Genomic DNA, 21,887 nt, shown 5'->3' with positions numbered 1-21,887 from the left:
CCTAATATTCTTACAAGTTTCACTGCAGAAAACAGAAAGGCAAAGAAGATTGCTCTGGAAACTTCTCATGAAGAAAGCCACACAGACGATGCTTTGTTTGTATGTTTGTTTGAACTGGGGATGGTTTGCTTGGCCCGAAGGCCGCTGTAGGCTGATTCAGTTACAGGATGAGCTGGACTGGCACGTAAAACACAGGAGCGCTCTGTTTTTTCCCCAAACCTCTCTGAACCACTGGGACCCTTTCAGAAAAAAAAATTCAATTCAAGTAAAACTCCCAGTGGTCAAATGCTCAGCTTTACAGCTACAAAATGTTTCAAGCGGAAAACAAAAAACAAAAAACAAAAACAAACAACAACCACCCCCCCCACCCCCCAACGAAAACCCAACAATAGAATATTGCAACCCAGGCCAGTGCCCCTCCCCACACCTCCACGCCCCCATGTTCCAGGTTCTTTTTTTTTTCTTGTAAATAGAAATCAAAGGTTACAGCTGAAGCTTAAGGGAAGGGGGGCGGGGAAGGGGGGCGGGGGGGGTATGTCAACGGCTCAACTGTCTCTTGTCCCATCTGTTTTACAGGGCTTTGACGTGGGATCCAGCACCTCAGATCGTCATAAGGCTGATGCAGGAAGAGAGCCATATCACGGATCCAGTCCAGATATGGGGGGCTTCCCTGGTGCTGATCCCTGGCTATGTGGCACGCCCCAGTCTCTGGTCTGGCTGAGAGCCTTCTGCGTGTCCTTACCGGCCGTGGGGGTCTTCGTGGTAGCTGCTACCGCCTGCACTGCTGCTGTTATTATTGTTGTTGTTTGACAGCGGGCTACCAGGTAAGGCAGAGGAGGAAGAGGAGGAGGAGGAGGAAGGCCTTGTTGGGTGCAGCAGCTGGCGATCTCCAAAGCCCTCGACTTCAAACATGTCGTCCGCTTCCATGGGAATGTTTTGGGGGAGGCGGGGCTGCGAGGCTCTGGGCGGGGGCAGGCCGGGGGGAGGGACCTGGTCCAGAGTCAGCGTTTGGGTGAGGATGCGGGAACAGGAGCCGGCTGCCTCAGCCAGGCTCAGCCTGCTGCCGATGGAGGCGGAGGAGGAAGAGGCGGCAGAGGAGGAGGAGGAGGGGGTTGGGGAGGAAGAGCTCCGTGCTCGCGCTTGTGACTCCGCCCCTGTCTGAGAGCTGCGGTGGATTCGGTGACTGACGATGATGTTGTTACCGAAGCTGCCCATAGAGGCCATGGTGGTGCTCTGTTCCCTCTGCACCACAGCTGTCATTCCACCTTCAGCAATCAGCCGCCGAATACGGGTCAGAGCATCTTCTCCTGAGCCGTACTCCTGCCCCTCCCCTAAAAACACACATACACACACACGCACAAACACAATAATTAACATTACAGTTATAGCTAATAACGTACAACACAGCAGTCAACTGTGTACTTCAAAAACAGCTGAAATGCAAAGGTTGATTATAAATGAATGTAGGTATGGGCTATTTTTTTCTTGAAGATGACAGTCTGCACTGCAGACAAAATATTACACTGTAATATACCAGTTTTACACTGATAACCACTCAGCCTCCCTTGTTTATTTTTGGCATATTTTTGACAAAACAGGAACAGTTACAATTATGATGTTCAAGACACTACCTCGAACAAAAAAAAAAAACATGAAAAAAGTATGATTGTGTGCATGTGCCCAACAGCTCAGAGGGAATCTGAGACTGAAGAAATCAGCCAATCAGAGCTGAGCGTGCTGCTGTGATGGTGGCACGGAGAGAGTGGGAGGAAGCTTAACACAGAGACCTGGCAGTAAAAAAAACCCCAAAAACACACAGACACACACACAGAGACACACACACACACACACACACAGACAGAGACTCACACACACAGAGACACACAGACACACAGAGACACACACACACAGACAGAGGGGGAAAAAAGCAGAGGAAAAACGCAGCAAATAAACAAGACTGATCAAAAACAGAGTTGTCACGACTGATTAAATCTCAAACGTAGGAGTCCAACATGGTTCAAAATGCCCAAGTTCCCTTGAAAACAGCGGAATCCTACCATATGCGTTTGTGGCACGCTGTCAAACACTGTAAATAGCTTGACTTTCTCCTGTCAAATGTCCAGCTCCAAGAGAATCCAAACAGTGTGAAACTGGGACTGAACAGTGCATACCAGGTAAGGAGTGGGCATTCAGGTACAAAACGTTATAGTTACAGGCTTTCACCACACTGGCTTTTATACATTTTACTAGACACTCTCTTTCCCTTATAAATATCTCACAACATTTTTGGTGTCCTTGGATATATATATGCTGATGTGACTCTGAGGTATTGTAAGAGTATCACAATGTCTGCTTAAGATACCACAAGGTGACTACCGTATGGTCAAATGAATTCAAAGAGAGAGAGAGAGAGAGAGAGAGAGAGAGGAAGAGAGAGAGAGGAAGAGAAGAGAGAGAGAGAGAGAGAGAGAGAGAGAGAGAGAGGAAGAGAGAGAGAGAGAGAGAGGAAGAGAGAGAGAGAGAGAGAGAGAGAGAGAGAGAGAGAGAGAGAGAGGAAGAGATAGAGAGAGAAGAGAGAGAGAGAGAGAGAATTTTGACAGGTAGGACTGACAGATCAGAGGGTTGTGTAAGTGTTTGCTGTCAGTCACACATTCTCCTGCCATTTCCAAAACAAACACACACTGTCATCCATGTCAACTTCACAGCATCAGGCAGCCAAACAAAAACACCAGAGAAAACTCTTCGACCAGGCCGGGGGGGGAGGTTACCCATTCAACAGTAGTCAAACTCAGGCACTGCTGAAACAGTGCTTTAACTTCTTTCACTGCACACTCTGCAGTGATTGGTCTCTGACTGGTCATTTGAACTGCTGCCATACACAAAACTCCGATTGCTCATTTGAGCTGCTGTTGCACAGAACACTCTGATTAGTCATTTGAACTGTCGAACATACAACACTCTGACTCGTCATTCCAATTGTGACCATTTGCTGTTCTCTCTTCGGGAGAGAGGGAGGTTTCACTGCAGAGTTTTTGTCTGATGTGGCCAATTATAACTAGGGATGCACCGATCCGATACCGATATCGGTCCGATACTGACTCGAATAGCTGGATTGGGTATTGTTGACAATCGGGACCGACCTATGGGGCCTGATCTATTCAAATAAATTCTATTCTCCATACACACTGTCATTTTCGTGCCATTTTCCACATGTTCTACATCCACACCAAAACACTGTAACACCTGTTTGTTGCTACACCATTACGTAGTTGTCCCACCAACTACTTGTTTGCCCAGGTCGCATCCGCTGCTGCGGTTGTTTTCCATCTCTTAAGCACAGCAAATATAAAGCTTGTCTTCTACATTGGAGCAATGCATGTGCGTAGTACAGTATGATGATCTGTAATTGAAGATAGATTAGCAAATTTGATAGACAGAGCAGTATTGAATGCATTTCGCCTGTCATATTTGTTTTGGAGTCTCGAGAACTCTCCGCTTTCCCTGTCCACATTAAAACGTGAACCTGGCATTTTCAAATTTATGCACCCCTGAGAACACTTTCGAAAAGTCTTGTTTCTGGTGGCAGAAAATGCTGTTTTAGCGTGGACAGAAGGGCTAAACGGAGAAATAATTATGCGTTTCCAAATTTACCCAGGTTAGTGTGGACAGGGCTGAGAACCTCCAGACGCATCATGCCAAAGTTCAACCAAACAAAACTGAGGGGACGATTCGAAGCAGCAGTTAACTTTGTCGGGGGCATTGCAAAGACGCGAGAAACTTCCCAGTGATAGTGTGACAGCGACAAAAATAACAGAAAAGGTTCTCGGATTCAGTTGCTGGTGTACAGTTATTTATTATTTTAATAATAAATAATAATTCACTAAATATATGTATTTATTTATTTGTTGCATTTAGTTTCACAAAGTTAGGAAAGTAATGTTTAAGTCAAGCCTGATGTTACCGCTCTGTGTTGCGTTCTACACTGGAGTCAAACTGGCAACCCTCGGGATGGAAGGCAGGTGTGCTAGCGAGGAGACTAAAACCCATGGGTCAGTCACTAGCACGCCTCTTAAGGTGTCGGAGGAGTGAGGTGCACTCACTGCGCAGCACTCTATGCACTCGCTACCGTTACACTGACACATAAAAGAATGATCCCAGATCTCTTCCACACAGTGAGGCATACAGCTTATTAATTAAACACTAGTATTGGATCGGCACGTGGTATCGGCTGATATCCGAAGCCCAAGTATCGGTATTGGGACTGAAAAAGTCGCATCGGTGCATTCCTAATTATAACAAATTAATTTTTGTCAAAAGCCAAGTGAAGCTCACAGCATTCTTAACAATTGCGACTTTTGATTAGAGTTTATGATTAAAGTAGTTTCTGTGACATCTTAGAGCTGTCAGTGATGAAGTATAAGTGACTATTTACTACTGACTGAGTGTTTCGGCACAGATCACCCCTGACTGTGTAAAACTTTCATTGCAGTATATTGGTGGTGTATGTTTGTGACAGAGAGTCAACAGGAGCCAGTGATAGATGGTAGTTTTATCCTGCTGGAACTGAGGTAATGTGAGGGAAATGCGTCAGATTTTCTTTGATACCTGTGCACCTGGCCAAAGGACTAGAACATTCTGTCTCTTCTGTTTGACACAAAGTTTTGAGTGGGCTTAAACCGCGTTTCTGGTGGGTTTTTGATGACATTGGACACCCTCAGTGCAAAAAAACCTTATCATTATTCATCATAAAAGGACTGTTTTGACCACAAAAGTTTTGCTGGGAGCCAGAAAAAGGCTTTACAGATGGACTCCAGAAGCCTTTGTGCTTTTCTGAACTTTGATTCAAAATGTATCTCTGAGAGATGAGCAAGGGTGTTTCAATGATTATATTCTTTGCTGCAATACCTTCTGTCAGACAGATGCTTTTTAAAATGTGTTAGTTTTTTTCAGAGTGGACACGTAAATGTTGGACAACTTACATTGCCAACAAAAAAAGGAGAGCAATTTAAGTTTTCCAATTAGCCACTTCTCAGGGAACAATCCCTCTTCATGAAGGGATGCTGTGTGTCTGGTGCTATCGACTAGTGTGATAGTGAGTGTGTGTGTGTGTGTGTGGAGGGCAAAAGTTCACGCAAGGATACAGAAACAAACATACTTAAAGACAAAGAAAATTTAACAGTAACATTATCTCTTTTAGCTTCAAGCTCATTTTTTTTGTCTTTAGAAGAAGGCTTATGTTTCCCTAACTCCCCAGCAACAGGACGTTTTGTTATCGCACTAAATCCACCCACAACAGGAGCTGCTCTGCGAGCCCACGGCGCATTACCTGGACTTGCGCTGCTGACGCTGGAGTCCTGAGACGCGCCTGCAGCCTGCTCTGACCCCTCGTCAGGAGGCCAGCTGTGTGGAGGGGTCTCAGGAACCACGTCTAAACTACTGGCAGGAGGGCCACTCACGTCAGCCAGCACTGAGAGCACAGGAGGACAGGAAAAGAGGCAGTCAGTCCCAGCTAAAGTCTAACTCCAGTACTGTCTACAACAACTGCAGTCAACAGTCATTAACGGTAATAATAGTTAGTTAGTTAGTTAGTTAGTTATTGACTGTTTCTTTGTAACAACCAAAAAACCCTCATTGTCATTAACATCATGTTAATAATAATAATAATGATGACTATTATTATTACTATTAATTTCCTCTGAATACGAGTAATGATAAATGCAGAAGGTTGTGTTTTGGGTTTATGCTGGAACACTGTAACCTTTTGTTTTCCCAGTAGGCCTCTGTTATTAAAATGAATACTGTCAAATGAACATGAAATACTGGACTAATGATGTTTCTAGAAGGCTTCAAACAGCATACAAAGCACAGGAGTCTGGTAGCTCACAGAGGAATGTGTGTGTGTGTGTGTGTGTGGTTAACGTGAGTGTGAGCGAGCGATCCACCCACATTCATTAGGCGGTCATTAGAGCTCTGCATACCACAGCGACGGCTGGAAACACAGCGCGACACGGAGAGGACACCATCTCATCCTCTACAGGCACAATCTCACATTGCCTAATCATTCAATAACTAAACAGAGTGGACTTAGGAGTGACTGCCCCTGATGGCCTTGATGACTCCAGTGACCCTAATGGCCCCTACGACCCTGCTCTCTCTGACCTGATCCCACCGACTTGGGATCAGATAGTTTACTGTCACGCCTGTTTCTTGTCTCCTAAACGCTTTCTGGAGAGGGCTAATAAAAAAGAAGATTTTCTTCATCAAAATGGAATAAAAGAGAAAAGAGGCGATGCCAGAGGCATTTCTCCTGGGCGATCTGAAAGAAGCCGTGAAGGAAGGCCAGTGTAATGGTGCAGGGAGCATACGAGGCTAATTCCACCAAAGCATCCCTCCCTCCAATGATATTATGAGAAGAAACCAGCAACCAAGACCTTTAATTGGCTAATACAACATATTACTGTCCTTCACTCGCTGGCAGCTCCGTTCACTAATCTCCCTCCTCTTGGAATGAGGATTGAGAGAGGGAGGGGAAAAAAAAAATGTAAGGATGTGTCCTCATCTAACCTTGAATATGTGTGAAAGCAGCCCTCTCCTCTTTTCCATCTGAAGTAGCGCGGTTGCACATTCACAAGGTTATCATTACATGCCCAAATCAACGCACGTACCAATTACAAACCACTTGGGGCAATTAGCCATAACCGACACCAACAATCTGCTAGGTGGCCTTGTACTGTGCAAACCCCACTGCTGATTGGGGCCTCTGCCACAAGCTCCATCAGCAAATACAATTTCTGCCCACCGTGCAATTGCTGTACCCAGAGGCTTAGGAAAGGAACAAATTGGCCATATGAACGAAGGAGAGAAAAAAACCCAAACATAATCGAGAGAGCATTTATTTATCTTCATGACCAACAACTCTTTTTTTGTGTAGCTTCTATTTGTTTTGTTTTTTTTTTCCTTTTGCATGAGAGAGATAGAGATAAACAGCTTGTGAGAAAATGAGATTGAGGGAAAGAAAATGAGAGTTGCTGGAGTAGCGCTGCAACGATGACATCAAATTCAATCTACAAAACTAATTTTTATACAAAACTGGCACCAAGAGAAATTGCGATTTAGCCAATATGTGCAGTCAGATTTTCTCTGGAATGGAAACTGCAAAGAGGAAATTTAAAACATAGAGATTGTGGCAGCAGCGGTAACTGAATTTGTCTTTGACTGTCTTCATTAGAAGATGTTACGGTTTAATGACTTGAGATCTTTCCATTTAAAGTACAAGTTAAAGTCAAACTGAAGAGGTTTTTTTTTTTTTCACTCTCAAATTACACCAGAACCCAGAGCAAGTTTGAATTTCATTAGGGAACCAAACCGTCTACTACTCTGACAAATTTCCTTTTTGTAAGATTCTACAATTCACTTACGATACATCAGCATGAAAAGACAAACTTTGGAGTTGTACGGCTTGACGTGAGGTGAGGTAAGCAGGCATTAGAACCAGAGGGCTGTGGGTCTGAACCCCAATCACTGTCCATATGCCCGTGAGAAAGGAACTTAACTTGAAGGAACTTGGTCTCCAAAGGCCTGTGACCTCCCACGGGGCAACCAACGTGAGCTGCTGTGTGTAATAACGCTGGCTACGTGTCTTAGTGTAAACAGAAACAGGGCTGCGCGATTGATTGCATTTTATCTTCAATTAAAATTTTGGCTTCCAACAATTATGAAAACAAGATACTCGAGATATAACGATTACTGTGCTGCATTCCGTTTCACAATGATGCTCTCGTTTTGTCTTGTGTAATAAATCCAGTACTTCTTTCCCTTACAGCGGTGCACTTTTGCACCTCCCTAAAAGCCCAAAGTCACTCTCAGCCAGGCTGTGGCACGTTTAGTTCAGCTTGAGCCAAGATGACGGAAGGAGAGCCTCTGGTCAGCAAGAAAGGTAAAACCAATTCAGCTGTTTGGAAACACTTTGGTTTCAAGGAGTCCGACAAGGAAGAACAACAAATACTCTGCAAGATTTGTTACACAGTGGTGTCTGCACCACAAGGCAATACGACCAATTCGTTTAATCATCTGAAATTCAATGACGAAGTGGTCTATGACCAAACAATAAATGAGCCAAAAAACAGAGAAAAGTAAAGCCCTCTCGATTTCTTCCACCGCAACATCGATTAAGGACACTCTTTATAATGCAAATGCTTACCCATCCAGCTCTTAAAGACATAAAGAAATAACAGATGGCATCACATTGTTCCTAACAAAAGACGTACCCAATTAGCACTGCCAGCAATCAGGGATTCAAGAAACTGGTAAACACTTTGGATGAGCGTTACGTGATGCAATCGTGTCACCATGTCACCGGAGTTGCACTGCCTGCCCTGTATAATAAATGCTGTGAGGAAGCTGCAAATGATGTGTCTACAGCTGAATACTTTGCCACCACAACAAACATATGGTGGCGCCGCACCATGGAGCCTTCCATCAGTCTTACCATTCATTATGTCGATGCCGATTTTAATTTTAAGACGAAGTGTCTCTCAACGGCATTTTTTTTCCTGAAGACCACACGGGGCAAAACATCGCCCATGGACTGAGGGAAGCAATGGCTGCATGGGGCTTAAAGGAGGACAAGCTTGCCTGTATCACTACGGACAATGCCTCAAACATAAAACTGGCGGTTGATGTCAATGGATGGATGAGGCTCCAGTGCTTCGGGCGTAGACTCCACTTGGCCATAGGTGAGTAGGATTCTGACAACATAGAGGATGCTGCTGCACCAAAGAAGAAGAAGAAGAAGAAGAAGAAGAAGAAGAAGGCCCCGGGGCAGCTTCTTCAAAGTCACTGAAGAAGGAAATGATGCAGGACCCGCTCTGCAACAGGACCAGGCTATAGCTCTTGAGCTACAGTCCTACCTCCAGGCACGGACACTGGATGCTGAAGAGGACCCACTGGAGTGGTGGAGGAAATCCTGGAGGCTCTACCCATGGCTCTCCAACCTGGCAAGGCAGTATCTGTGCATCCCAGGGGCAAGTTCCTCTTCAGAGAGGGTCTTCAGCACAAGTGGAAATACTGTCACCTGCCTGCGCTCATCTTGAAACCAGGCCATGCAAACAGGCTGGTGTTTCTTGCCAAAAGCCTTTAAGAGATTACATTACCAAAATGAGAGTAGCAGGCCTACCAGCATCTGCCATGTTGGCCTAAATCATTTGTATTTTGTCTTAAATTGTAGTTCAACATTTACTTTACGTTAGTTCAGTACCATGAAAGTGGGCCAGCCTTTAATTTCCCTGGACTGAGTTACTGACTGGAATAGGTTGAATATAGTTTACCAAAATGTTGAATATATGTTTAGTAGTTTTCAGTTGGTTGTGGAAGTGCACTGACATTACAGCATAGTTGATCTTATTTATTTTGATCTAATTTACTTTTATTTATTATTTTTATATTATTTATTTAAATGTGTATGTATGTATATATATACACACGTGTTATTTATTACTCATTTTTTTTTTACATTTAACTTTTTATTTGTTTTTCACTTGAATTATGTTTAAAGTTCAAGAAAGTCCACTGTTAAAAAGACAAGTTGTTTTGAAAAGTTCAATAAATGCATGATGTTTTCAAAGTCAATGAGCAGTTGTGTTGAACAATCTTTTGCCATAATCAAGCAGCCCTAAACAGAAGCGGACATAACATCTCCATAAACACTCTAAACCACTGTCATCTGGTTTATGAGAGTACATTACTAGACAGAACCTGTTTTTGCGCCGCACACCGATGGAGCTGGCAAAGTGTGAATCCATGTGGAAAAAGAGGTGATCAACTCCAGCAGGGAGCTGCTTGAAGCAGTGATGGATTGGAATTTATCAGGTTAAACTTGACAAGACTTGAGCCTGCTGCAGGTTAAATAAGAGGCTACATGAACAACACTGACATCTCTGAATGTCGTACTGTGTGGTGGCTATTTACTGCAGAGCAGCTTTGTCACTACTGCTCTCTCCAGATTAGTGACGCCCGAAGCAGGACGCATCCACACCACAAAATGACCAAATCAGGGCAGAAATGCCATTACTTTAGCGTTGGAAATGAGACACTTTACTGCCACTTGTGTACACTACTGCAACTACAGTTTCATAAAAATGTCCCTGGAGCAGCAAAGACCCTTTCTCTCTTTAAGCACAACGGGAGAGCATTTCTGTTTCCTCACACATTCATTCTCACACGCTGGACTCTTTTGGAAAAGACACGGTTTTAGATATGCTCTTATGAGGAACAGTTGTTGACAGAAGGCAGAAAGCAGGGTTTTGCCTGTTTGCTGAACATTTAGACCTTCTGTTTTTGTGCTGAAGAGATTAGAGCAAATTCTCTTTGAGTCCCGCTCTAACCCTTACAACACCACTGTCAATAGCAGTGTTTGCGGAGCGATAAAAAACAAGAAGCTGGTAATCGATGGTAGAGTGAGGCTGAGGCACAGTGTCCCTGCATAGGGAACCCATGGACACACTCTGGGAACGCTTTTCCGCTAAGTTCATGAACAACATAACCGGATATAAATGTCAACCTGCTCGAATTGGAATGTGACAGGATGTTTTCTTTGGTGTTCCACAGCAAGAGCTGGGCAGGGGGAGAGAGAGCGAGAGAGCGAGAGAGAGAAGGGTCCTTTGACCTTTTAGATGTGCTCGACCAATGGCAGATCAGAAAAAAATTGCCTAGCTAAGGGCTAGCTATTAAAAGGAATTAAACTTGCTAAATGTCAGGGAAAACCAAGGAAAAGGTCAGATGAGCAGCTGTCTTTCAAAGCCCTGATCAGTGACATTTGACTGACGTCCAACGTCATCTACTGCTCAAACGGTCGGGAATGATAAAATACCTGCACCGGAGGTAAAACTACAAAGCACCAATGCCAGACCGCCAAAAGAATGATTCTCCTGGGAATCCATTCACGCGAGTTCATCTGGAAGGTGTTTGCTGAAGGTGCCATTTTCACGGGAATTAGTCCTGAAGGGACAGGAAAATACGGCTCAGTTAAGTTAACCTGGGTTTTCGCTTTACTTATGAGAAGTCTCACCCACACTGCCTGATTGCCTGACGCTCAGAGAGAGGCCTAAATGGATCTCTGATACTGTTCCTAATAGAGACAAACATCCATGGGGAGGAATCTGCTCTTTTACACCATCACAGAGCAGCGTACAGACATGGCCATTAAATCAGTTTCAACTGGAAGGGGCCGTGTGGCTGCCTCATTACCCTGCCCCCGAGTCTCCACAAATGCACACAATCAATCAATCTACCGGGAGCTGGGTGAAGGCTACAACTGCCCCCAATCCTCTAGTGCCACCTCCCTGGGCGAGGGGGAGGGCATCCTTTGCCTGCCCCTCTCATCAAGAAGGAAATAATCATTTGACTTAATAATAACACTGCTGTGGTGGCAAATGACTTGACCGCGCTGAAGTGAACATGCCCTTCGAGTAACTGTAAAATTATTATTGATGGATAGGGGCCAGTTGAGGGTTTTTTCTTTTTTTTTTTTTTTTTTTTTTTATTTGGGCTAGAGACAATCTTGCCTGGAAAAAATAAAACCAAAGAACAAAATAGCAACCTCAAAATGGAACAAGCAAACAAACAAACAAACAAAATAAATCAGAAACAATCAGATACAGCCATGAGGTACTCGGCTGAGAGAGGAGTCGTGCCTGCAGATCACAAGGTTGCCGAATTTCTGGTGGAAAATTTGAGCGTTTGCATCATCCTGTGTGGGTGTGAGATGGCAGCATGGGATCACACACTTCGCCCTAAACAATGTAAACCAAGATCATCCAAATATCCACGCATCTGAGAAACATTCCAATCCATTTGATTTTATTTTCTCTTTTAGCTTTGCTCACATTTCAGCTTTTTTTTTTTTCTTTCTTTATTTTCTTTCTTTTTTTTTAAACAAGAATGTTAATACGAGGTTCTACATTTCAAAGCCTGCTTTTGTCAGAGAACAAGAAGGGTAAAAATTGTAAATGGCACGGTTATGTCCTGAAGGGTTTTGGTTCAGACTGAACTGTGCATGTGAAGGTATCTACCCACGTATCTGTGCAGAACAGCATGGAGGAGTATGCCACAGGCTCCAGCAGCAGCAGTGGCAGAAGCAGCAGTACTCCAGGCATGGTGAGAGCAGCGGTGGATGTGCTGCTGAATTTATGCCTTCCACCCCACTGCATGCAAGGCAATGAATCTGAGGAAAGCGATCAGGACCAGAGCCAGCTTTGCATCAGGATAATTACGTAAGAGCGAGATGGGAAAGGGCTAATTCTGAGTGTTTTACTTGGTGTTTGTACAGACAGTGGTTTCCACAGGCTACATTCCCTAACCTTCATCCACAAAGCCAGCCTCGCCAGCGAAGGACTTCTGCCCATTGGGCATGTACCTCGCTGAGAGGTTAGGGATCCTAGCTTTCGTCAATAAACTGTTTATGCCACTCCACCTAACAGCCACTGGTGCTTGTGATGAACTGAGATGATGCAAATCTGTCCATGAGATACCAAGCCTCTAACCACAGATCTGACCATTGACCTCAACCACACCACGCAACCACTCGCAAAAAAGGCTCGGTGTCATGGTTACAGTAACCATGGAAACAGGTTCATGTTAATTCAATTGCACTCAAAAAATATAACCCCCCCCCCCCCCCCCCAAAAAAAGAGAAAACACCCAATGAGAAAATGCATAATGCATACATAGTTAATGAACTCAGGGACACTGAGTACAATTAGCCAATCACAACTTAATTAAGATAGTATAAAATCAAATTTTATAACAATCATGTAGACTTCAAGGGATATTAAGGAAATAAAGTCCATCCTTTTTATAGAGGGTTTCAAGCAAGACATAACTGTCATGTTCCAGGCAGTTATAAGGTTAGTTCTTTCTCAGTGAATTTTAAGTTTACGGCTTCAACTGCAACAGCAGAGCCCTCACTGCTGTGCAGTGCATGACCGAATTATTCTGGAATTTGCCAACACGTGATTGTACATTTTTGGCCCACATAAGAATCTATTGATCAAAAATAGAATCTGTTAATTATGAGCCAGTTAAGTACTTTTCAACTCCCATTGAAACTTCTAGACATTCATGAATATGACCACTGGAGAGAACGGACATCAATCAGGTAAGCCAAACAGATTTCTGTTCAGTTCCTCCATAACCTTTCAATGAAATCAAAACAAAACACCACAAAACAACATATCTTGACTTCTGTGGGTAAGTCCTAAATTACATTCGTTTGCTAATCTCTTTTTTTTCCCTCTCTCTCTCTTTTCATTTCTCTCTGTGCTGTGTCTGGTATGCAGCAGGACTCTGTGCTCATATCTATAGTTCCTCTCAGTCAGACGCTCTGAGCCTTACAGAGCACCGAAGACTTGCTGTAACAGAAAAACCAATTACTACACTACACGTGCACACGCGCTTCACACACTACACGTGCCTTTAGCGGGTTCAGAGCTGAGGTTTCGGTTACCCCGGGAGCAGATGAAAAATAAGGCCAATAAAAGACGTGACACGACGGGAAGTGGGACCGGGCTGCACCTGTTCAGCGCTGTGGGCTCCTGTAATGAGGGGCCACGGAGACAGGAATGGACTATGACACGCGTTTTGCAATAAAGGTGCAGGAGTATCAAGTCAGAGGGGTTGGGTTACACATATATCCACTCACTGGGTGCTTTTTTTTTTTTTTCTTTTTTAGTTTCCTCTCCAGCGCATTAGAAGTCAAGACGCAGCGGTGAACAAATGAATGTCTTTCAGAAAAAGAAGGAGAAGAAGAAGAAAAAATGACCTGTCTGGCTGCCATGATGAGCTCCCGCAGGTGTTTGTGAGGGAGCTGAGAGACGGCCCAAAACAGCTTCAAGTCTTCGAAGATGTCACATTAGCATTAATGGCTGATGGACAGCAAATGGAACCACGGGAGCCCCTATTTCGGCTCTGATGAACTCCATGCGACCAATGGCGCGACCAGGGGATTGAGCAAATTGTAATGAGAGGGCTATTACAGAGAGCTGATGTTGACGTCTTTTGGATAAAATCCATTTATCATGGAGTCTTTCAAAGAGTAACGGCAGATAAAGTAGCGATGAGATTCTCGGATTCCGGAGTCAATCAAAGAGCTGCAGAGGGCTAATGTGAGCTGATTGGCCATTTCATCTCCCGGCAACACCACCACCACCATATAAATCAAAAAGGGACTCTGTGCATGACTCACAATGAAGAGGAAGCAGATATGAAAACTAATTTAAAAAGTTAAAGACCAATATAAGAGCTAATATCCGTTTTACCTGGCACTGCCAGCGTGGTAATGAGGGAATGTGTAAATATCTCTCAGTAGGTCAGTAACTTTCTAAACTTGTACCTCCGCCATATCATCACAGTTACCCTGAGTAATGTGGGGGGGGTGTCTTTATTTACCTTCTGTGCTTTGTGAGCTAAGGAAAGTGCTGGGCTCCTGGAGGTCTCTCTCTGTCTGCGTCTCTGCATTCTGCAGCTGCAGCACGGGTGTCTGCGTGCCCTGTGATGTCACGGAGGGGGCGGGATGTCGTGGCTGCAGGCCAATCGCATTCATCAGGCCCATGTCTCTGTCTGACCTCCAGCCAGTCCTGCTGCTCCATTAGATATTCCCAAACCACAGAATTCAGAATTATTCAACAAAGAAAAACCAAGAAACAGTTCAAAAACATGAGCACTGTTGGTATGTAAGAACAGGTATAGCTACTGGAAGTGTGCCTGAGCGTGTGTGTGTGTTGCATGTATATGAGAGAGAGAGAGAGCGGGTTTGAAGTGGAACACAGTGGTTGAGAATTCAAAAATAACTACAATGACACATTTTGATTGAAGATTCAGGACACATTGCTTATACTCCCACACACTCCCACATACATGACATAAAACCAGGGAGGGTTTTCCCAATGTCTAACACATTGGGAAAAGCAAGCACATAGTAGCACTCTCACCCTGGTCTCTCTCCAGTCCTGCTGCTGCTGCTGGCCCCGCTGTTGTTCATGGCAAACATGGGTTCTGTATGCTCAGAGGGAGAGTCACCATCCAGTTGGGCATCTCTGTACACACACAAACACATACACATACACATACACACATTACTATATAAGTCAGCAGTGAAATACATTTCCAAGTGGGAAGTGGTATGAAAGACTGGGCTTCATCTGAAGATATTGTTCAAACTTTCTTATTAATGACTGGAGGAATTCCTGCTCTGTTTCACTCCGCACTGAGGGAAAAAACCTTAATCAACTCTATAGTGAACTTCATGCTTATGATCTCGGGCTCTGCATTCATGTAAGGACGCATGACAGCACAGAAGCAGTCAGAGAGCGAAAACTACCGACCGTATGGATCAGAATAGACAGATTGCCCTTGGTCCTGTGGGCAAAGTGTTTATATGTAAATGACAGTGGAGTCCCCACTGTAGAGCTGTTTGTGTTTTGGTCCTGTCAGAGCAAAGCGCTTTTCCTCGCCTGCTGAGTCCTTGCATGCCGGGCTCTCTGTGAAACCTGCTCCGTTCCCTACGGACGAACACAATGAAGCACTATGGCTCATTTGCATGGATCTGACAGCGGCGTTTCCTGTACACGGCTGCAGGAGCTGTAAGTCGACACAGACTCTCTCCCCATGGAACCTCACAGCTCTGACGCCTCTCTGTGGGCTTGCCGTCAGGTAAATCAGAGGAGGGGAAAAAAGACAAGGTTTTTAACTACACTAGAACGGCACAGACTCTTTATAGCACAGAGTACCGACATGCAGTCCTCTACAGGCAGCCCACTGGCCTGGCATTACAGGAGCTACAGGTTTGCTTCAGCTCACTCTCTGTGGATAAACGCACCACTCAGGTCTCTGTATTATTGAAACTGTGAAGCTGCAAAGCAGACATTTTACCAAAACTACGCACTCCTATGAAAGCTGAAGCTATAATAAGAGGCAGACATTTTTTAAGCAAACTTTTTAAACAAATTAATGTACCCCAATTTGCCTCTGCTCAAATCAAACGTAGGAATTCCAGAGAGACCTAAAGCAGTGGGTAACTGAGGCAGAGCAAGCCTCAGCTGTGTAAGCAGCACAACGGCATGTGTAAGCATTCATCCTCCAGGGACAGGTCCAGTCTCACATTCCACTAATCTGACTTCAGACACACACACATACTCACAACACAGTGCTAGAGACAGAGGAAATGAAGAGTAGGAAAAGTGAAATTGAGAGTGTGGGTTTTGATTTTAAATAAGGTGACACTAGCTTGCAAATGTGTTAAGTAATATGCTCAAATGTACTGAAGATGTAATCAAAGTCCCACATCTTTGACGAGTGTAGCTTCTAGTGATTTTCCATTGTCTCTGCATTCTGACTTGTTCACCTTCTGAAAAGAGGAATTTGGTGTGAAAGGAGGAATTTGGGAAACATAAGATCAAGGAAAGGGTGAAGGTGGGTGGCCATGGGGACTGATGCTTTACAAAATGACCAGAGCAAACTGGTTACTGAAGTAGCAGGTGTGAACATCTCTGGCTCCAATTTCAATAGTGGGAAAATAGCAACCACAAGAGATGTTCATGTGTGTGGTTTAAAGGCAGCATGCATGCTACAGAGGATGTCTGTGGTTTATAGGCAGCATGCATGCTACAGAGGATGTGTGTGGTTTAAAGGCAGCATGCATGCTACAGAGGATGATGTAAGATAACAGCAGCAGGTCGCTTTCTCTTCCATGCTGCCTATAAACCGCACACATCCTCTGTAGCATGCATGCTACAGAGGATGTGTGCGGTTTATAGGCAGCATGCATGTCACAGAGGATGTGTGTGGTTTATAGGCAGCATGCATGCTACGGAGGATGTGTGTGGTTTATAGGCAGCATGCATGCTACGGAGGATGTGTGTGGTTTATAGGCAGCATGCATGCTACGGAGGATGATGTAAGATAACAGCAGCAGGTCGCTTTCTCTTCCATGCTAAGGATGGACTGATCCACACTACAAACATGACTGAGCACTTGGACAAGCAACGCCAAACAGCTGCCATATACTGTAAACTTAAATAACCATCAGCACTACTTAATGCTAATGAAGATGGGGTCATTTTCAATGTGACAAACTGGGTGATCATCTGTTTGTTTTCCCAGGATTATGATGGGCCCTGGAAGAACATCAATGCTGCTTCCATGGGAGGAATGCTCTTTATGATAAAATATATGAGAGAGAGAGAGAGAAGGAATAGAGAGAGGGGGGGGGTGAGGGGGGGGGGGCGGCAGAAAGAGAGAGGTAGAGAGAGAGAATGAGAGAGAGAGGGAGGGACAGAGGAAGAGAGGTAGAGAGAGAGAGTATAAATGGTGAGAAAGAGAACACAGTAAATGGTGGGATGAACTCTCCATCTGTCTTTAGACTGTGAGAGCCTAACTGATGAGATTCTCTCTGAATCCATTCTCCAGTCTGGGGACAGCTGACCCCACGACAGAACCTTTAATGCAGCCCAGCTCTGGGCTCTGTCAAAAGTTTCCCTATTCGCAGGTGTAGCCCCTCCCTCCTCCCCCATTTCAGATGAAAAAGCTCATTTCTGATGAAACACATTAAAAACACGGGGGGCGGCATATTTGACAGGCCGCTGAAGATGAGCAGCAGCTACAGTGTAATTGTCTGTAACTGGAGGACTTGCAGCATGGGACCAGAGCGGCTGGTAGAGGTTTTGGCCGAAGCCATTTACAAGCACCAGCGCGGATTCAAATGAATCAATTTCTGCCCATTAGAATGCATTAGCAGTAATCGGTGCTGAATGTCATCTGGCTAATAGTCATTCAGTAATTAAACATCGTTACCTGGCTGGTCATTAAACATGCATGTAAATCTGCAGAGATTTCAGATGAGGACAGTTTCACTCAGATGTGACAGGTGGAGCAACTCTAGGCATCACTGTAAAAACACAGTGCTCAGGCTTCTACTGCATTCACACATCTCAGCCAAGGTTTTCTGAGATGATCATACCAAATAATCTAGATGTCGAGTCAAATGTGATTGAACACCATTATTCTTAGTGTAATTTCAGAAGTGAATCCAAAATAATAAACAGAATAACCACACACAGACACAATAACCTTTAACTTTATAAGCTGTTCGTTCTTCCATTGAATTGGCTGTATCATGTCTGTGCTATGAGTGAAGGCCTTTGAATGTGTCTCAACTCAGACTGTCATTAACCTGAGCCCTCCAACATCAGCTGTGTATATCTGAGAACAACTACTACAACTACTAACAAGTACATCTACTGCGGGCACACACACACACCCCACTCCACCCGTCCCCACTGGATATCCGCATCCTTTAACCATAGGAAGCCAAGCTGAAAACGACCGACTACATGTATTCCACAGCCGCCAGCGAAGGAAACCAGCCCTCCCCTCTCCACAGCCCTGTGTGTCAGGAAACTCCATCTCACTATCGAGGGCAAAACAAACAGACAACCAAAAACCTAACCGAGAGTCTCAAGACAACAGAGAAAGTTGCTGGAGCACACAGACACTCAGCATTAGGATGGCAAAGAGATCACACCAAAGAGTCATGTTTCTAGCTCTAAGTCAGATCAAACTGCTAATCACACGGTTAGGACTTAAGCTGATCACAAGAACCACAGGAATATTCCACAGAGATGGGACAATCCACACGGAGGGATGCAAAGATAGAGGAACAAAAACCAGCCTTAAATTGGCCTATGATAAAGAAAAAGAAAAAAATGAACTAAATAAAGAAAACCACCGTTAGCAGTCCTTTTCATATCGTCCATCAGCCAGTCAAGGCACTTTATAGTCAAGTCATGACACAATAATAGTCATAGGCAATCAGCACTGGCTGTGCTTACCTGTCATATGATCAAGGCATGTAACCAAACTCAGACACTTTCACGATCACCACACAAGCCATGGTAAATCTATAACACAAATCAAACGAAACCCAAAAACTCCACACGCCTCAGCAGAAACCTTGGGCCAACAGTTTGTTGTCACTGAAAAGCACATCACTTTAAAGCTGTTTGGAATGCCCTTCAAATGAATACATTTTGCCCATGAGTGCAACAGCCCAGGAGATACAGAAAACTGTCACTAGTCCTCTCTGCTTTCTGACTGCAATGTCAGCAGCGCCCTCTGAATACAGACAGAAACACTCTATAGCTGTGCCCCACAGACAGAGGATCTATCTGTGTTGCCTACAGACCAAAGCTGTGTTTCCTACAGACAGAGACTAAAACTGTATTTCCTACAGACAGGACAGAGACTGAAGCTGTGTTCCCTACAGACAGGACAGAGACTGAAGCTGTGTTCCCTACAGACAGAGAGACTGAAGCTGTGTTCCCTACAGACAGGACAGAGACTGAAGCTGTGTTCCCTACAGACAGGACAGAGACTGAAGCTGTGTTCCCTACAGACAGAGAGACTGAAGCTGTGTTTCCTACAGACAGAGAGACTGAAGCTGTGTTCCCTACAGACAGAGAGACTGAAGCTGTGTTTCCTACAGACAGGACAGAGACTGAAGCTGTGTTTCCTAAAGACAGAGAGACTAAAGCTGTGTTTCCTAAAGACATGAAGGCTCTCAGTGTTTGTATGGAGCGCTCTTTTCAGAGAGAGAGAGACAGTGTGAGAGAGAGCGATTAAAAGGTGGGCTGAAAGGTTTGGGCACAAATCTAAGTGCCAGGCATTATCCTGTTCCACACGTGGGTGACGTGAGTCATGTGTACGCAGCTGCCTCAGGGGTAGGGAGACAGACATAAAGCTCTCGGGGGTCTCCCACAGAGAGCTTGTTAGTAACTTCATCTACTGAGTTGTGATGAGCTGCCAGGAACCACGAGACCTTCTTTTTTCCCACCTCATTAATGTTGTCCTGACATGTGCATATGTAATCTGTGATTGCAATGAGAAGAGACAGCTGGAGACCACTGCTCTTGATTACATTCACTCTTTAGTTACATACATGTGTGTGCGTCTGTCTATGCTGAGTTAGAGAGTTTGTGCGTGATTGTGTGTGTCTTTCTGGCTGTGCTCACTTGTGTGTGTGTGTGTCTGTCTGTCTGTGCTGACTTTGTGTGTGTGTGTATGTGTGTGTGTGTCACACTGAGGGCTGGCTGGGGTGCTTTGCAGGTGTATTGGTTTTGGCTGTGGGGTATCACATCCTTATTACTGCGTTGTTTTGTTTATGGCGAGAGAGGAGGAAATGTTACGCTCTAAACAAAAACCTCAAGGATGATTATGACAAACACAGTCATATTTATGAAATATTTCCAATGCTATGGCCTAAGGTTGTGAAACAGAGACAACCGTTAAAATTGGTAAAATGCTACCTCCCACTGCCATAACAAAAAAGAAAAATAAACATAAAAATACAGGAAATAAAACAAAAATTGCTTTTAGATAGAGCTGAAAACAAGTAAAAACATAATGAAGGAAAAAACAGCGTAAGAAACATACATTTTTATGTATACCAGACGATTAAAAACATGATTAAAAAGACAACAACTGATCTTCAAGTGGCAGGAACTTCCCAGAATGCCACAGGGTCATGGTAAAGGTGTAGAACCAATCTGGTGAGACTTACACAGGTCTACAGATGACCAGGTCTCCTTTATTGGTTCCGTATGCCAGTCCTAGGCCCGGTTCGGGAAGCCAGCGGGCCGAGTTGATGCTGACGTGTCTGCGCTGATCCGGAGCCATGGGATAGACCACGTCAAAAACACGCTACAGATCAAAACACAACACATGGTACCAGGTCAGAAGCACACTGTGCCTAAGCATGACATTAAATACAGATTGTGTGTGAGAGACAAGAATACATCCAACAACTCAACAGTTCTTTTGTCAAAACTATATCTCTGACACTACACTGCATCTGGTATAAGAGCCCCTGAAAGCAGAAACCTACCACTGAGTTTTTGCAAGTCGTAAGTACAGGGCAGAATCAGCAGTTGAGATTCGATGTCACTTATTAACTAGACTTGAAATATAACTTAGTCTGACAACCTTATCATCGTGTGTATAATATGTAATGTGACCCAGAAACCTCATTAGAGCTGCAGATTCATTAGATGCTATGCCAGCTCAGAGAAACAGTGCAATTAAACATCTCCTGGTGTGGACAGCCGGGTGTGTTCAAAGGCAAAATGAAATTATGAAAATGTGGCAAGGATTGGGGGCGCAGGACAGAGACAGAGAGGGAGAGAAAAATAGAGACAAAAGGAAGAGGACATGACTTTAACAGAAGCTAACAAGGGCACAACAGAGCACAAATGAGTGACTGTTTCCTAATTCTACCTGGGAACATTTTTTTTTTTCCACGCTTTGGTCAGAGCAGGGGAGAGCGGAGGAAAAATATCCGTAGGGTTTGACTAAGGCCATGAGTCTTCAGACGATGGTGGAACATTATTTTAATCCTCTGGTCCAGTGTCAGTGTACCAGCATCATTAACTTACAGCAGACAATTTCAATAACATGTGTCCAGAAACCCGTAGTATCAAAGCTGACATTTCTCACTTTTTTCCCCCTTTCCAGCGCTGCTGGCTGGAGGGACTTAAACTCAGTTTTGCTGAACAATGCTGTGAATCATCATCTTGAAGAGACAGCCAAATACAGTAGTTTTGCACTGGTGAATGGTGAATGCTAGTGTGTTTTTCACTGGCTTGAGATGTGTTGATCTGGCTGAGAGATAGAGGCACAGCAGATATGGTGAGGGGGGGGGGGGGGGGGGGGGGTGTAGACGGGTGGGGGTTGGGGGGGTTGACCCCAAGGGACCTGTTGATCCCAAAGCTTTGAACGATCACCTGTTCAGACAACCCAATCCCCTCCTGCCAACCATTCAGCTATGTCACACCTGATACCAT

The 21,887-nt window shown here is 44.5% G+C and overlaps 1 protein-coding gene across 3 annotated transcripts in view; it reads right to left on the bottom strand.

The window, feature by feature from the left end:
* Positions 1 to 542: 542 nt before the first annotated feature.
* The window catches only part of ambra1a (autophagy/beclin-1 regulator 1a), a 68,711-nt gene continuing 47,366 nt past the window's right edge, over positions 543 to 21,887 (bottom strand). The window contains exons 15-19 of one of the 3 annotated variants that reach the window (XM_030766134.1): positions 20,609 to 20,748; positions 14,985 to 15,089; positions 14,443 to 14,633; positions 5,327 to 5,467; positions 543 to 1,331 (exon numbers count right to left, since the gene is read on the bottom strand). In XM_030766134.1, the coding sequence (XP_030621994.1) occupies positions 739 to 1,331; positions 5,327 to 5,467; positions 14,443 to 14,633; positions 14,985 to 15,089; positions 20,609 to 20,748 (1,170 nt within the window). In that variant the 3' untranslated portion in view covers positions 543 to 738. The remainder of the gene's footprint in view (positions 1,332 to 5,326; positions 5,468 to 14,442; positions 14,634 to 14,984; positions 15,090 to 20,608; positions 20,749 to 21,887) is intronic. The other 2 variants (XM_030766135.1, XM_030766136.1) reach the window with 2 other exon arrangements.

Source organism: Chanos chanos, chromosome 2 (genome assembly GCF_902362185.1).
Source record: "Chanos chanos chromosome 2, fChaCha1.1, whole genome shotgun sequence".
Taxonomy (NCBI): Eukaryota; Metazoa; Chordata; class Actinopteri; order Gonorynchiformes; family Chanidae; genus Chanos; species Chanos chanos.
Note: the sequence above shows the minus strand (reverse complement) of the source record. Positions and strands in the feature narration are given on the sequence as shown.